This window comes from Saccopteryx bilineata, chromosome X (genome assembly GCF_036850765.1).
Source record: "Saccopteryx bilineata isolate mSacBil1 chromosome X, mSacBil1_pri_phased_curated, whole genome shotgun sequence".
Lineage (NCBI taxonomy): Eukaryota > Metazoa > Chordata > Mammalia > Chiroptera > Emballonuridae > Saccopteryx > Saccopteryx bilineata.
Genome location: NC_089502.1, coordinates 143,984,043 through 144,002,178, shown reverse-complemented (window position 1 = coordinate 144,002,178; position 18,136 = coordinate 143,984,043). Strand labels below are relative to the sequence as shown.

Below are 18,136 nucleotides of genomic sequence, written 5' to 3'. Positions count from 1 at the left end.
AAGGGCGCAGTGGCGCTAAGGATTCCAACGCCCCCCCCCACCTCACCAGTGGGTGTGGGCGGGACGTGCCACAAGAGAGGGTGAGCCGGGCCTGACCTGTGGTGGCGCAGTGGATAAAGCGTCGACCTGGAAATGCTGAGGTCGCCGGTTCGAAACCCTGGGCTTGCCTGGTCAAGGCACATATGGGAGTTGATGCTTCCAGCTCCTCCCCCCTTCTCTCTCTCTGTCTCTCTCTCCTCTCTCTCCCTCTCCGTCTCTCTCCTCTCTAAAAATAAATAAAGTAAAAAAAAAAAAAAAAAAAGAGAGGGTGAGCCGAGGTGACCGTGGTACAAAGGGGTCGCCGAGCCTGGCGTTCCAGACAGCAGGGGCCACCGGAATAAGGCAGGAAGACGCACGGGACACAGAGAAGCATGCTGCTGTGCAGAGTGGCCGGGTAAAGTGACACCGTGTCGTGCCAGATGCCTGGGCACGTGGGGAACCAGAGCTTACCTGCGGAGAGGAGGCAGGCAGGGTGATGTGTGGAATGCCTTCAGCCGTTAACCGGTTTAGAAATGTCTACGGAGCCGTGCGTCCGGCCGTGGGCCAGAGGCGGAAACAAACATGGGATGTCGTCCTCTCCCATGAAGGCGGTTGTGGTCCACGGCCGGGTGCCGGGCAGGCTGGGAGATGGCGGGGGGGGGCCGAGGCAGTCCCCCCCACCCCCCGTGCAGTTTTAACACGGGCATCAACATCGGTCTGCGCAAAGTGCCCGCAGTCACCAAGGAGAGCCTCCCTCTCCCACCGGGGAAGGCCGCATGCAGCCCCCTGAAGCCATTTCTCCGGCCTCCACCGCACTTCCAGAAGGGGCATCTCTTTCATTGGTGGTCAGTGAGAGGAGCACAGTGACCATCTCATTAGCCAAAAGCAGGCCCATAGTTCCCGTTGAAATACTGGTCAGTTTGTTGATTTAAATTGACTTGTTCTTTATTTTAAATATTGTATTTGTTCCCGTTTCCAGGGCGGGCAAGGCTGGGAGGGCAGGGTGTGCCCTCCTCTTAGCAGAGGTGGGAGTTTATTCTAGGCAGGGGGGAGGTGCTCACCATCAGCCAATAGCAGCTCGGTGTTGCTGGAGGTTACAGGGTCAGCCAGAGGCGTGGGGTGCTGACACAGGTGATGAGATACCCTACATCCAAAGCCATCTTTCCAATAGCTACGAATATATATATAGATATATGTAGATATATAGATAGATAGATATAGATAGATATAGATATATGTAGATATATAGATAGATATAGATAGATATAGATATATGTAGATATATAGATAGATAGATATAGATAGATATAGATATATGTAGATATATAGATAGATATAGATATATGTAGATATATAGATAGATATAGATATATGTAGATATATAGATAGATATAGATAGATATAGATATATGTAGATATATAGATAGATAGATATAGATATAGATATATAGATAGATATAGATATATGTAGATATATAGATAGATATAGATATATGTAGATATATAGATAGATATAGATAGATATAGATATATGTAGATATATAGATAGATATAGATAGATATAGATATATGTAGATATATAGATAGATATAGATAGATATAGATATATGTAGATATATAGATAGATATAGATAGATATAGATATATGTAGATATATAGATATATATAGATATATATAGATATATAGATAGATATAGATAGATAGAGATAGATAGAGATATATAGAGATATATGTAGATATAGATATATAGATAGATAGATACGGTGTACCGGAAAGTTCTGTCCAGTTTTTGGAATAAAACAAAATACAAATTTTTCTTGCCATCAGTGAACTTTATTAAATAATATAATTGCCGTTATTATTCGTGATTTCTGGCCAGCGTGAGGGCAATGTGTATATCCCCTATTTGAAAAACGTTTTATCTTTTGATGCGAAAAATGGAACCGCTGCTTGTTGGATATCTTCTTCATTTTTTGAATTTTTTTTGCCCTTCAAAAAATTTTGTAAAGGACAAAAGCAAGCGATCGTCGGAGGGTGCTAAGTCCGGGGAGTATGGTGGATGCGACAGAATTTCCCAGCCTAGTTCTGCAATTTTTTTGACGAGTCCCCAAAGCAGCAGGTGGCCTGGCATTATCGTGATGCAGTATGGTGTTCTTCCTATTGAACATCGCCGGCCTCTTTCCTAAACTTTGTTTTAGTTAATTTGCTACGTTAGTATGTATACATTAAGTGATAAAAATAGAGAGGCACACATGCGCCAAATAAACATGTGCTTACGTGTCGAAACTTGTGATAGAAATGGACAGAACTTTCTGGTAGACCTTATACATACAAACATACATATATATCTTCATATGCACACATACATATGTATAATATATATGTACACACATATACATATATACACACATATACATACATACATATATATATTCATATGCACATATACATATATATAATATATATGTACATATACACACACACACACACACACACATATATATATAAACACACACATAGGATGGGGCAAAGTGGGTTGTGAGTCCATGAAACACAGTTTACTCTTGCGTTGTTATATTTATTAATTATTGTATTATTTTTCTATACGGGGAACTGTAAGCCTACTTTTGCCCCAACCTGCGTATAAATCAAAAGATTTATTAATATCACTTTATTTAGATAAAAGTTGACATATACAAGTTGGTTTTTAGATCTATTTGAATATATATTTTTATATAAGTACATAAATTTAAACACATAAATTTGTCTATGTACGTAATTTACCTCATATCGATTTATAAGAATTTATTTTCTATCAGTGAAAATGTCTATCTGCATACCAGGTTGTATTTGGATGTGAGTTTGAATGAACCTTTAATTGAGAGGGGAAGGGTGTGAGGTCGTTTAGAGCAGTGGTTCTCAACCTTTCTAATGCCGTGACCCCGCGATACAGTTCCTCATGTTGCGGTGACCCCAAACCAAAAAATAATTTTGGTGGCTACTTCATAACTGTCATTTTGCTACAGTTATGATTCGGAATGTGAATACCTGATATGCATTATGTATTTTCCGATGGCTTTAGGTGACCCCACTGGGGTCACGACCCACAGGTTGGGAACCGCTGCCTTAGAGTAAGAAGAGGAAATTGTGGTGGGCCACGGTGAGTAGAAATAAAACCTGCTCAAAGCAAGGGTGCAGACTCGGAGGGTCCCTGGTGTTTGTTACGCACACGGTGCTGACAAGTACATTTTCTGGGGGAAGGAGATCGGAGATCAGGTGGGTGGAAGGGTGGGAAGCGTGAGAAACTTCTCAGGCTCTTCCGTGTCATTTGTGCCGAGAGGCAGGTGCGGAAGGGGAGTGTTTGATTCGGGAGAGAGTGGATTCTCTTGAGTGAACTTCAGGAGCAAGACAGCAGACACACAAAGGCTGGTTGAGAAGGTCCAATTTCTCAGAGGATCTAGACTGACCCCCAGCAGCTCGACGTGTTCACCGGAGGCTGGTGTCTGACGGCCGTCGTGTGAATGCCTGTCGGAGCCCCTGCGGAATCCGGTGTTTTAGCAAGGACGTGATGGACAGGGAGCAGTGACATACAAGGAGCCTGTGGAAGGGACCTGGTCTATAGGATCAAGTCAGCAATCCCCCCCTCCTGAAAACTCAGGCACAATTGCAATGGTTGGGACTGTGCACATCAGTGGGCAATCAGACTGCTGACTGCTCTGTCTTGGGCGAGACCTGGGCTGGAAAGCTGGGTTGCGTGCATTTCATCTGAGGGAAGGAATGGTGGCAATACAGCAAGCCACCCTGGAAGGTGCAGGGATGGGTCCTGCTCGGACGGTGTGAGGTCAGGGGTGTCACTCTTGAGACGGGGCAGGTCAAACCAGCGTGGTGCGGCGTCGTCAGGGGAGAAGCAGGCTGAGAAGTGGGGGTAGGGGAGCTCATGAGGAGATAAAATCTCCTAGCAAAGTTGGCAGGGGAGAAAAAATTTAAAAAAGGAAGTTGGACAGATGAAGGCATCGTCATTCACTGGTAGGGGGGTCCTTCTCTCCCCCAGCCTAGTAGTCTTCATCGATTCATCTGTTATTCCCGGCGTTCGGTCAATGCACGGGACCCCCTAGGATCTGGAAGGCGTTACCCCGGGTGCCTCAGTTGACTGGCTCAACAGTGAATTAGAGTCGGTGCTCAAGTATTCTTGGTCCCGCTGGGATGAGGACACGGGCATGGCGCTCACTGTCAGACGCCCACGGAGGAGAGCTTGGGAATGCCCAGGGAACGGTACGGAGCAGGGAGACACCAGCTGCGGGATTCCGGGCGCGCGGCGTAGTGGGCGGACCCGGAGGACCGCTGTCTTGACCTGCGCTCCGCCAGGGGAGAAGTCACGGCTACGCACCCCGGGGGGTACCACGCTCCTCCCGTTGAACCCAGCCTTCCGGAACCACCGAATATTGGATGTCCCTTGCGATAGGAAGACAGAACAGAGCCATAGAGCACGTTGTTTGTTTTTTTTTTAAACATAAAAAAAATAGCTTTTCTTTCACTTGAGCATTTTATGCTGAAAGGGGGTGGCTCCTTTTCTTCCTCAGTGGTCTTTCTCCTTTGCTTGTGATAGAAGTGTGACACGTTTGGGGGGTAAGAGAGAAACGGAGTCTCCACTGAAACATGGCGGAACATTCTGGAAGAGAACACAGGATGAGCTGTTTCTGGGGGCACTTCGAGGGGAAATCAGCTCAACCAGGGGCGGAGCAGAGCCATGGCCTTGCTGTCCATCCTCGCTAAGGTGTATTCTTTAGTTTTTCATTCTTGCAGAAGATTTCTAAGAAAGAACTGAATGAAGTGTGAAAAAAATGAAACGTTTAGTAAACGTTGCAGCCGCACCTCCCCCTCAATGGAAGGAGTAAATATTTATGGAGTCACGTCAGGGGCGACACTCTCTGAGCACCGGACACCGGAACTCAGTACCTCAGAGCACGCCCAGCAGTCTGCGGCACACGGACCAACTCCAGCCTGATGCCTGGTTTTGCAAATAAAGTTTTATTGAGATGCAAGCCACGCACGTTTGCGGGCACTGCTTCTGAGCGCCAGGGGGCAGAGCTGAGCTGTTGGGAAAGTGACCCAGGAGACCTAGCACTCTGATGACCCGGCTCTTTGGAGACATCGTTTGGCAATCGCTGACTTGGATGATCTGGCATGTTGGTGGGTTTGTTGCTCAAGTGGCCCCCCTGAACTTTTCAAGATGCATCAAGTGATTTTTATTTTTTTAATTTTTTTTTTTTTTTGTATTTTTCCAAAGCTGGAAACGAGGAGAGACAGTCAGACAGACTCCTGCATGCGCCCGACCGGGATCCACCCAGCACGCCCACCAGGGGGCGATGCTCTGCCCCTCCGGGGCGTCGCTCTGTTGCGACCAGAGCCACTCTAGCGCCTGGGGCAGAGGCCAAGGAGCCATCCCCAGCGCTTGGGCCATCTTTGCTCCAATGGAGCCTTGGCTGCGGGAGGGGAAGAGAGAGACAGAGAGGAAGGAGAGGGGGAGGGGTGGAGAAGCAGATGGGCGCTTCTCCTGTGTGCCCTGGCTGGGAATCGAACCCAGGACCCCTTGCACGCCAGGCCGACGCTCTACCACTGAGACAACCGGCCAGGGCCCATCATCAAGTGATTTTTAAAAGCGCTGCCCTCATTTGAACACTGACACCACAATGGTGTTCTTTCTTTTCGTCCTGATGATAGGCTGATAGAGCCTGGCTGTTTCGACGTCGCACGTATCTGTGAATTGCAGAGTCTAGTCCCCGGAATGAATAAAGTCGACAAGAGCACAGTGTGGCATCTTGGGCGAGAAAGCATTCATTGACGTGACACGTGCTGCCGGCTCCGTTGAAGTTTGCTGAAGGCGGGTGGTCGGCACTCCCTGGGCTCAGAGACGCCCCAGGGGAGGGACGTGACAAGGAGAATGTTTCATAAAACTCCATGCCCAGGTCGGGCCTCAGGATGGCTGGCAGATGCTCCTGCCACGAAAAGCGATTTGAGCTGCTGGGGTGCCGGCGTACAAAAGCCCTGAAATAGAAGCCGGGTTTGGGAGCAGCTGTTCCTAACGAGGGTCTCCGAGCGCATCGCTGAAGACGCCGCTCTGCCTGTGTCAGAGTGACAGAGTCACATCTCAGCTGCTGCCCCTCTGTGGCCTCCCGTCACGGGCAGGCGGGGAGTGTGAATCTGACAGTTACTCCGCCACATCCTAAACTTACACCACGCTTTGTCTTTCTCTGTTCGTACGTTCTCACACCAAAACAAGAACAACAACAACAACGACAAAAAAACCCCAAATCACGCCGATTCCTTAACCTCTTGTTTCTGCACCTGCCCTGTCACCCCACCTCCCACTCTCCTAACTTAACCTCTCCTTCGTAACCACACTCACAGTCTGTGGCCCCAGCACAGGTGTCTCCAGGTCAGAGGCGTCTCCTGGGCTTCTGGCCAGCCCCCAGCCAGTTAGTTACCTGTGCAGACACCGAGGACTTGGAGTTTCTACAGGGCGAGCTCCCAACTCGTACATTCGCTGCGTTCCCCTGTGGGCTTCCAGAATCAGAAAAGCCTCGTTTGGGAACACCAGGGTACCTGACACTGTCACGTACTTGCTGTGTCCTGGCACACGGAGAACGCTATTTTTTACTTATTTATTGTTTTAAGAGTGAGAGAGAGAGAGACAGGAAGGGACAGAGATGAGAAGCATCAACTCATAGTTGTGACACCTTAGTTGTTCATTGATTGCTTTCTCGTATGTGCCATGACCACGGGGTTACAGCAGACGGAGTGACCCCTTGCTCAAGCCAGCGACTTTGGGCTCAAGCCAACGACCTTGGGCTCAAGCCGGCGACCTTGGGCTTCAAGCCAGCGACCTTTGGGCTGAAGCTAGTAAGCATGGGGTCATGTCTATGATCCCACGCCCAAGCCAGCGACCGTGTGCTCAAGCTGCTGAGCCTGCTCCCAAGCCGGATGAGCCCCTGCTCAACCCGGCGACATCAGGGTTTCGAACCTGGGACCTCAGCGTCCCAGTCCGACGTTCTATCCACTGTGCCACCACCAGCCAGTCTCCATTATTGTCTCAGATCATACTAAGCCATTGCTTAAAAAATGCTGCCAACTGAATGACCCACCAGTGTCCATTCACAGTTTCCAGTGACCATGGTAGCCATTTCCGGAAGAATGGTGCGCCATACTCTTCAGCTGGAGGGGCATATTCAGAGCGTTTCCGTCACCACCGGGCTGCAGCAGGAGGAGGAAGGCGCAGAGCTGCACCATCTGACAAGCGAGGATATGTGCTCGTCAACCCCTGCCGGGAAACAGACGATCATTCTTCACCCATCACGTTCCTCCACGGGCACCGAGTGCTCACGGCCGTGTCTCTCCTCTGTCCCGACTTTAAAAAATCGTTCGGTGTTGCTGTTGTGAAACTGACTCCTTTTACAGTTTTACGAGCTTGTGCTTATCGATACGCTGCCTTTGTCTCTGCACACAAACAAAGGACTATAAGGTGACCGTGGGATGGTACTCAGAGTGGGTTCAGACTCTCCTGACGGAGCGTATAATATACCAAGAAGAACAGTTGGTCACCTGAAGACTCTTTGGGCCGTGGCACCACGCCTGGTGGTTTAGATTCTGGGGTTGGGCAGACCGCCCCTGTCCTGAGCTTGCTCCACCATGTCACAGCTCCCAGATGGGTACTCAGTCGGTGTGTGGGGACCCACAACTGTGCCCTGCCTTCCTCTGCCTCGCCTGAGGGCGCTGTGAGCATGCCACGTGGGCAGCGATCAGCCCCTTCACGGTCCCCGTCAGCACTGGCACCACCCGGAGCCTTGGGAATCGGGACCCTCCGGGTGTGACGTCGCCACGATCTGCCCAGGAGTTTTGTTTTGTTCTCAAAGTGGTTATCCACCGAGCCATGCCTTCATCCATGGCTGCTCCATCTCCTGGACTGACATCAGGTGTGTCTGCTGTGGGGACTCGGAACACATCGGAACAGATGTGCGACGCCGGCATCACGATACACACACGTCTGGCTGTGCCTGTGGAACTTCGTGGCGCTGTCTGCCGTGTGCTTGTGCACGTGTGTGCATGCGTGTGTGTGTGTGTGTACTTGCGGTATTACCCCTTTTCAGAACACACTGTAGATCTGTCAGTAGGCGTTTCCACGAATGTGAACACAGACAGAAAGACTGTTTGCTTTCCTTCTGCACTGTCGGGTTACGATCACATCATCCGGAACGGACAAAGCTTGTTTGTAAACTAAATAGTAAGAGCTCTTCTGCTAACGCAGGGACAACGATGACGATGACGATGGCCGTGTTTTGTGTGTGCTCTTTCCCTCATCCGGACGCCAGACGTGGCCCTGGGGACAATTCCCGGGTGACGGGCACACCTGACATGTTAAATATCAGGTGCAGAATGTTCACCTCATTGGCTCAAGACCACAGACCTCGTGTGTCCACTCTCCGTGACTGCTGTGACCAGGGGCCACACATCTGGTGGCTCGGGGCAAGGCAGATTTAGTATCTCCTTGTTTCGGAGTTCAGGAGTCCACCGAGGGTCCCCCAGGGCTAAAATAAAGGAGTGGGCAGGGCTGCTCCTTCCTGAAGGTTCTAAGGGGGACTGCGTTTTCTCGTCTTTTCCCACCTCCGTGTCCCCGTCTGCGAGGCTGTCAGCGTAGCCTCTTCCGGCGTCTCTGTCTGACCCCAACCTCCGATTCCGGTGTCGACGTTTGTGCCTCGTTCCCTCGTGAGAGACCTTTGCGAGCACCCTGAACGCACTTGGAGAATCTAAGATAACCTCCCCTTTCCTCCCAGAAGGAACTGCATCCCCACGTTCTGGGGACGTGGGGCCCAGACAGCGTGGGGCGCCATTCGTTCGCGGCCTGTGGCGGGCACGACACAGGCAGGGAGCTGGAACACTGCGTCCGGAGTCGCTGGCACCAGTCCCTTGTCCCTGTCACATGCTTTTCTTTTCTCTCTCTTTTTTTTTTTTTTGTATTTTTCTGAAGCTGGAAACCGGGAGAGACAGTCAGACAGACCCCCGCATGCGCCCGACCGGGATCCACCCGGCACGCCCACCAGGGGTGATGCTCTGCCCACCAGGGGGCGATGCTCTGCCGAGACCAGAGCCACTCTAGCACCTGAGGCAGAGGCCAAGGAGCCATCCCCAGCGCCCGGGCCATCCTTGCTCCAATGGAGCCTTGGCTGCGGGAGGGGAAGAGAGAGACAGAGAGGAAGGAGAGGGGGAGGGGTGGAGAAGCAGATGGGCGGTTCTCCTAAGTGCCCTGGCTGGGAATCGAACCCGGATCCCCTGCACGCCAGGCCGATGCTCTACCGCTGAGCCAACCGGCCAGAGCTCTTTTTTCTCTTTAACACAGTGTTTTCTATGGTCTCACAGAATTTCCATGGCGTCCATAGAATGACAGCACTGGGGTCTTTCAGACCGGATGTGGAAGGACCCCTTGCAGGGAGCCCCTCCCCCCCATGAACACGGAGAAAACTGACCTCTCCCTCTTGCCCCTCCCCCCCTTGGCGTTGCAGGCGGAAAAGCCAACAACTGGGAAGGAGGAATCCGCGTCCCGGGCCTGCTCCGCTGGCCAGGCGTCCTGCAGGCCGGGCTGGAGATCGACGAGCCCACCAGCAACATGGACATCTTCCCCACGGTGGTCCAGCTGGCCGGGTCCCCGTTGCCCGGAGACAGGTACGGTGGCTCGGGGACGCTGGGGGTGGGCTCGGTCAGACCTCGCCGCGTCGCTGCGGTCCTGGTCTGCCTGTGTGAGGCCGTGTCCCCCCCCGCTGGACGTGGTGGCCTCATCCGGTGATGGACTCACTGGAGGGTCTGCTGCCGTAAACTCCCCGCCCCTGCCAGTCCCGTTATCCCAGCGGGGAGGAAACCCCCAGGTGGTGATGTGGAGGGCGGCGTGGACAGCGCCCCCCCGGAGCCTCCCGGGGTCCCCCCCACACTGGTCACCCCGTCCAGCCGGTGTGAGGCCGTGTCCCCTCCCGCTGGACGTGGTGGCCTCATCCGGTGATGGACTCACTGGAGGGTCTGCTGCCGTAAAATCCCGCCCCCTGCCAGTCCCATTATCCCAGCGGGGAGGAAACCCCCAGGTGGTGATGTGGAGGGCGGCGTGGACAGCGCCCCCCCGGAGCCTCCCGGGGTCCCCCCACAGTGGTCGCCCCGTCCAGCCTGTGTGAGGCCGTGTCCCCTCCCGCTGGACGTGGTGGCCTCATCCGGTGATGGACTCACTGGAGGGTCTGCTGCCGTAAAATCCCGCCCCCTGCCAGTCCCGTTATCCCAGCGGGGAGGAAACCCCCAGGTGGTGATGTGGAGGGCGGCGTGGACAGCGCCCCCCCGGAGCCTCCCGGGGTCCCCCCACAGTGGTCGCCCCGTCCAGCCGGTCCTCACGGCGGCAGCGACACGGGCCGCCGGCTCCCCGGTTCCAGGCTCTACCTCCAGTGCGTCTTCATTTCTCCCGTCCCGAATGTAGCGCCTTTCCTTCCACTTCAGCGCAGCTTGCGACGCATGACGTGGCCGGCGGTCCTGCCTCAAGTGCGATCACGCTGACGGACGGGGGTCACTCGTTTGGGGCAGGCCAGGCGGGCTGCAGAGCTGGTTGTCACTCAGCTGCTGACAGGTTAGGGTTAGGGCTGAGCATGGGCAAGTCGGGATGCAGACCGCCGTGCAGCCGGGGCTGCGTCCGTGCAGAGGTCCGCCCACCTCCCGTGCTCTGCGAGCTGGTCTCGGTGTGGCCGGCTTTGCTGGTGGTTTCCAGGTTTCTTCTGTAGGCACGTCTACCCATCACACACACATTCACACACACACACACACACATGTACACGCACACACATGGACACGCACCCCCACAGGCTCACACGAGAAGGGCAGCATCGTGGAGGTCACTCGTTCTCAGACGCTGTGCTGTCCAGACCTGCGGACACCCGCTACTGATCAGGGAGCCCAAGGACCTGCTGTCCACGCGGGGCATTTTCTCTCCACATCTATCGTGTTAGCACTGATGTCGGAAAAGCCATTTTAAAACACAAGAGCACCCAAGCATGGGTTCCATGGGCCGGCAGAGGGGTGACCCAGCACCGGCCACGAAGCCGCCACTAAAGTCCCCTGTATGCTGTGGGCCCACGGCCAAGAACGGTCCAGCCCTGAATGGCAGTGGTGCTGAGGCTGAGAATTACTGACCGAAAACTTATTGTTGTCATGGGAAACCTCATCAAGACTTTTCCGTGAAAAACATCCGGATAGTATCCTCATATCTATCTACCTATTTTTCTACCTGTCTATCTGACTATCTGCCTACCTACCTATCCTTCCTTTTCCTCCCTTCCTTCCATCCTTCTTTCCTTCCATCTTTCCTTTCTTCTTTCCATCCAACCATCCATCCAACCATCCATCCTTCCATCCATCCATCCATCCATCCATCCATCCATCCATCCTTCCTTCCATCCTTCCATCCATCCATCCATCCAACCATCTATCCATCCATCCTTCCATCCATCCTTCCATCCTTCCATCCTTCCATCCATCCATCCAACCATCTATCTATCCATCCATCCATCCATCCATCCTTCCATCCTTCCATCCTTCCATCCATCCATCCAACCATCTATCCATCCATCCTTCCATCCTTCCATCCATCCATCCATCCATCCATCCATCCATCCATCCAACCATCTATCCATCCATCCTTCCATCCTTCCATCCTTCCATCCATCCATCCAACCATCTATCCATCCATCCTTCTATCCTTCCATCCATCCATCCAACCATCTATCCATCCATCCTTCTATCCTTCCATCCAACCAGCCATCCAGCCATTATGCATCATCCATCATCCATTCATCATCCATCCATCCATCCATCCATCCATCTATCCTTCCATCCATCCATCCTTCCATCCATCCTTCCATCCTTCCATCCAACCAGCCATCCAGCCATTATGCATCATCCATCATCCATCCATCCATCCTTCCTTCCTTCCATCCTTCCTTCCTTCCATCCTTCCATCCAACCAGCCATCCAGCCATTATGCATCATCCATCATCCATCCATCCATCCTTCCTTCCTTCCATCCTTCCATCCAACCAGCCATCTAGCCATTATGCATCATCCATCATCCATTTATCATCCATCAATCCATCCATCAATCTATCATCCATCCATCCTTCCATCCAGCCATCATGCATTATCCATCATCCATTCATCATCCATCCATCTATCTATCCATCATCCATCATCCATCCATCCATCCATCCCACCCACCATGCATCCATCCATCATCCATCCATCCATCATCCATCCATCCATCATCCATCCATCCATCTATCTATCCATCATCCATCCATCCATCATCCATCCATCCATCCCACCCACCATGCATCCATCCATCATCCATCCATCCATCATCCATCCATCCATCCATCATCCATCCATTCATCCATCCATCCATCCATCCATCTACATAGATAGTTTCATCTACAAATTTGATACAGTGATATCTCCTCTTCCGAAAGCAGCCTTAACTCTTTCCCATTACAACTCAACTTCTCTGAGTTCTTTCTTGAACATTAAATTTACACTCTGCAGAAGAAACTCACTCAGAAGGTTGGACAGAAGCTGTTTAGACGAGCACTTCACAGGGGCCGTCACTCTTGTTTGTATGTTTGCTGGGAACGAGGGGACTTCTCTTTGGAAGAGCCGTAGCCGGCCGCTGCAACCTTGTAACTCTCAGCAAGCATTCTGTGTCTGGCGGGCGTCTTCCTGACCCATCGGATCTTGGAGGGAGATGAGAAGGTCATGACCACTGCAGGGTGTTGACTCTTATCTGGGGTCGCAGATAAAAGATTCTTGCTTAGCAGAGCCTCGGCGTGGCAGTGAGAATGATAGTCTAACTCGACCCCGTGGCGTGGCTGTGAGATGTCTCTCTGTGGTGGGATTCTCCCTCCCGCCACCTCCCTGGTTCAGTTGTGTTCATTGGTGTGGGTTTTTTAAAGAACTCTCGGTGGTCATCACTCCGGGCGTAGACAGAACAACCCTCCCCCCCACGCCACCCCCCGTTCACCATATGAGCTGGTTATGGAAATACATGGAGGAAATACAACCCTTGTTTGTGTGTGTGATATAACCTCTAGGCAGCAGGGGCTGACAGGAAGGAAGCGTGTCCGACCTGTGTGCATGCGTGCATTAAATGTCAAACCTGTCAGTCTCCTCTGCAGGCACACTGAGCGTTTCTATAGTACATCTATGACCACGCTTGCCATCGATGGGGGAGCCATTGGAAGATACCTACATGCTGGCTGTAGACCGTTTAGCCGGGAGAGAAAAATCAGGGTGCTACCATCCACAAGAGTCAAATATAGTTTTTTTATTCCGTATTTTACATTTCATTTTGCTTTTAAGTTACTTTAATGCTTGCAAGCGCTTCTGTCTCACGAAGGGAAGGGACGTGACTCAGTCCTCCCGTGAATTTGGCTGACGTGTTGTAGCTGCACGTTCAGCACTCTTGAACAAGGTCCCTACAGATAAGTCACCTCCACCTTGCAGGATGGGAGGCGAAAGTTCGTGCCCCGTGGCCGCTTATAAGGGATCTTGCTTTAGATACTGCTCACACAAATTAGAGGCTATTTCCAAATGAATATAAAGCAACAACAGCAAAAAGAAACATTTGATTTTTTTTTTTTTATTAAATAAGCACATCAGAATGGCAAACAGCAAGTCAACGGAAGTTCTTTGATTATGCAAATGAGATGCAAAAGCAACTTTTATTTCATTGATGAAAATGCACTGACTGGACAAGAGGCTGAAAGTGTTGGAGTATCTGCACCGTCCCTGATCCCTTCATTTAGTTAACTGTGACAGTTTGAGGTTGATGGATGGACACATTTTTAATGACAAGACTGTGTACTTGAGATCCCCTTTATTAAAAATAGATACATGGCCCTCAAAGTCTTTCCTTTCCTATTCCGTACTATATTAAAAAGATCACTTTATTTTCTTTTTCTTTTTTTTTAAATGTTACAGTTGACATTTAATATTAGTTTATATGAGTTTCAAGTGTACAGCAGAGTGGTGAGGCGATGGTGTCATCTCTTTCCAAAGTGATACTTCTGGTCCCCACCTGGCTCCACCCACAGTGACTGCAATATGGTTGACTCCCTTTCCTGTGGACTGATACGCCCAGGACGGCTCTGTAACTACCGATCTGTGCCTCTCAGTCCCTTCACCTTGGTCCCCCGGACCCCAGACCCCCGCCCCCTCTGGTGACCTTCAGTCCGTTCTCTGTGTCCGTGAGCCGGTTTCTCTTTGGTCTGTTCCTTTATTTTCCTCTTTCGGATCCACGTGAAAGTTGACATTACACGGTGCTTGTCTTTCCCTGTGGGACTTCTTTCAAGTAGCGCCGTGGTGTTGCGAAGGGTTGGATGGTGTTGCGAAGGGTTGGATGCCCTGCGTTTCACGGCTGAGCGATACTCCCACGTGGAAATGCATTTTTATCCGCTTATCTATTGACGGGCACTTACTTGCTGTTGCATCCGTGTCTTGGTCACTGTAAACTCCACCGCAGTGCACAGTGGGGCGCAGGGATCTTTCTGAATGAGTCTTTTGGATTTCTTTGCTTTCGTGTGACTATCACACAGGTAACACCCCATCACTGAGCCCCAAAGGAACCTTTTTTTTATTTTTATTTTTTTATTCATTTTAGAAAGGAGAGAGAGAGAGAAGGGGGGAGGAGCAGGAAGCATCAACTCCCATATGTGCCTTGACCAGGCAAGCCCAGGGTTTCGAACTGGCGACCTCAGCATTTCCAGGTCGATGCTTTATCCACTGCGCCACCACAGGTCAGGCCTTTTTTTATTTTATTTTATTTTTTTATTTTTTTCCAAAGTTGGAAACAGGGAGGCAGTCAGACAGACTCCCACATACACCCGACCGGGATCCAGCCGGCATGCCCACCAGGGGGCGATGCTCTGCCCGTCTGGGGTGTTGCTCTGCCGCAATCACAGACATTCTAGCGCCTGAGGCAGAGGCCACAGAGCCATCCTCAGCGCCTGGGCAAACTTTGCTCCAATGGAGCCTCGGCTGCGGGAGGGAAAGAGAGAGAGAGAGAGAGGAAGGAGAGGGGGAGGGGTGGAGAAGCAGATGGGCGCTTCTCCTGTGTGTCCTGACCGGGAATCGAACCCGGGACTCCTGCACGCCAGGTCGACGCTCTACCACTGAACCAACCGGCCAGGGCCCCAAAGGAACCTCTTTATCAGTCCTCCCCCCAAAAAACCTTCTCTTGTGCGCCCCTCCAAAACCTTTTTCCTTCTGTGATCTCCAAATCCTTCCCACGTGGGCCAGGCAGGCTACGGCAGGTGGGAGGACATTCCAAGCCGATGGTGCACTGGCTCTGAGCTGGAAGAGTGAGGGCACAGGCACGGATAAAAGTCCCAAACACCTGCTCTTGTCCCGTATAGGAGACTTCCTCCCGGGCCGTGGGATCCCACCGGAACTCGGGGGAGGCCGCTCCTTGGAAACAAATTGTTCACATCGCTGCGGTTGCCCTGAGTCCTCAACCCAGGGGTATTCGCCTCCCCTCTCCAAGGTGAACCCTTTCCTCAGAATCACACAGACGGCGCTTGACTTTGTTTATAGAGCTCATCCCCTTTGGAAGACAGCATTCCTCCTGGACAGTGTCTGAGCTCGTTCTGCAAACCAGGACACGATCAAGGTCTGGTTTGATATCGTGCCACCCGTCCGTGCTGTGCGTGGGTGTGTGCCCCCTGCCGCCCCCCGGGGTCATTGCCACGGTTCACCGCGACCTGCCGTGCCGGTAAAAACAGTCCCAGCATGTTGAGCGCCTGGGCGCCATTTCCGAGTTGAGCTCCGTGGGGTCACTTTCCATTTCTCACGGCAGAAATGAGCCTCTGTGTGACAGCCCGTATTTCCTGGCCGCTGCTAAGTGGCGGCTCTCCACAGCCGCCTGATGGACGGCCTCCTTCCAGGGAGAGAGCACAGGGCAGGGGCGGGGTGCCCGCCCTGGCGACATGGAGCTGTCTCCCTGTCGGGAGAAAAAGACGTCTGAGGGTCGACATTGCTTCCCTCCGTTCGGGAAATACCCCAAGTGTTTCCTGGTCTCAGGTAGGAAGAAAAAAAGTCTACGTGAGACGTGGAGTCTTATTTTTTACTTTTTAAATTAAATCCCCTCTTCACTGTATCAGGATCCGGTTTACTTATCCAGTAGACAGCCGGAGAGAGCAGGTCCATCTCCTGTGGGTTTTTATTTTTTCAATTACAGTTGATACTCTATATTACTTGGTATTAGTTTCAGGTGGATCTCCTAGTGGTTAGACATTTATATACCTTACAAGCAGTCAGCCCGATAGTTCCAGGACCCGCTGGCCCCATCCACAGCTATGAAATATGACCGACTGTTACTCCCTGTGCTGGGCTTGACATCCTGTGACTGTGACTGCCCACCTGGGCTTTTCAGTTCCTTCCTCTCTGTCACCCGGGCCACCAACCCCGTCCTTCTGACAGCTGTCACTCTGTTCTCTGTGTCCGTGAGCCTGTGTCTGTCCTGTTTACTTTGTTGTTTAGATTCTACCTATAATTGAAATCACGCGGTATTTATTATTTTCTGAAAGGTTTATTTCACTTAGCGGAATTCCCTCGAGGTCCCTCCGTGCTGTTGCAATTGGTAAGATCTTGTTCTTTGTTTATGGCTGAATAAGATCACATTTCCTATATTTAAAACGCTTTTTTATCCACTCATCAACTGATGGGCACTTGGGCACTTGCTTCCAGACCTTGGCTGTTGTAGACAATGTTGCAGTAAACACAGACAATGTTGTAGTAAAAAATGCAAGTGTTGCATTTTTCCTGCCTTGTGAAAGTAAAATAATTTCCTTTCTTTCCAATTCGTGTTTTAGGATTCTATTATTATTATTATTATTATTATTATTATTAAGGGAGGGGTGGGGAGGCAGAGAGACAGACTCTTGCATGCACCCCAACCAGGATCTTTATTATTATTATTATTATTATTATTATTATTAAGGGAGGGGTGGGGAGGCAGAGAGACAGACTCTTGCATGCACCCCAACCAGGATCTTTATTATTATTATTATTATTAAGGGAGGGGTGGGGAGGCAGAGAGATAAGACTCCTGCATGTGCCCCAACCAGGATCCACCCAGGAAGCCCCCTACTGGGTGATGCTCTGATCCGTCTGGGGCTGCTGCTCCGTTGCTTGGCAACCGAGCTATTTTAGCACCTGAGTTGATGCCATGGAGCCATCCTCAGTGCCCAGGTCCACTTGTTCCAAGCATTTGAGCCACGGCTGCAGGAAGGGAAGAGAGAGAGAGAGAGAGAAGAGAGAGGGGTGCAGAAGCAGATGGTCACTTTTCCCGTCTGCCCTGACTGGGAATCGTACCCAGGACATCCACACGCTGGGCCAGCGCTCTACCGCTGAGCCAACCTGCCAGGGCCCGTTTTGGGTTTCTGAGGACAGATTCCCAAGAGTGGAATCACTGGTTCATAAGGCGGTTTCATTTTTAATATTCCGAGGAAACACCATCCTGTTTTCCACAGTGGCTGCACCCGTCTGCATTCCCACCAGCAGTGCGGGAGGGTCCCCTCCTCTCCACACCCTCGCCAGCACTGCTGTGGGTTGACTTAGTGACGATGGCCATTCTGACAGGTGCGAGGTCCTGTGTCCTTAAAGCCAGTGTTGCATTGTTCCTGCCTTGTGACAAAAAAATACAGCTGTCAGAAAGAGAGGCAGGGAGGCGGTGAGGAAATGGAGAGCCGTTCTTCTTCTGGAGGGGTCAGGGGAAGAGCCCTCTCGGCACTCGAGGACAAGGTGGTGGTGGAGACGGGTCTGCCCTCAGTCCGGTCTCTGACCCTCAGGCCGTTTGTCACCGTTGGGGCTTGTCAGGCTCAGGCCCTGGCACGTGTCCCCGGTCGCCCAGTCCTTTCTCCGCCCCGTTCAGGACCAGCGGTTGTCAAGGACCGAGCCTTCAGGGAACGCAGGTGGAAAGGCACAAAGCACCACCCCCGCCATTCGGGGGCGGGAATGGTATTTGGGGAGGGGGCACGCTGCTTCTGAATA

General features: G+C 51.6%; 1 protein-coding gene across 14 annotated transcripts in view; it reads left to right on the top strand.

Annotated features, from left to right (window-relative positions):
* STS (steroid sulfatase) overlaps window positions 1–18,136 on the top strand; it is a 138,301-nt gene that overhangs the window by 106,153 nt on the left and 14,012 nt on the right. For all 14 annotated transcript variants that reach the window (XM_066250191.1, XM_066250196.1, XM_066250186.1 and 11 more), the window contains one exon: window positions 9,574–9,733. In XM_066250191.1, the coding sequence (XP_066106288.1) occupies window positions 9,574–9,733 (160 nt within the window). The remainder of the gene's footprint in view (window positions 1–9,573; window positions 9,734–18,136) is intronic.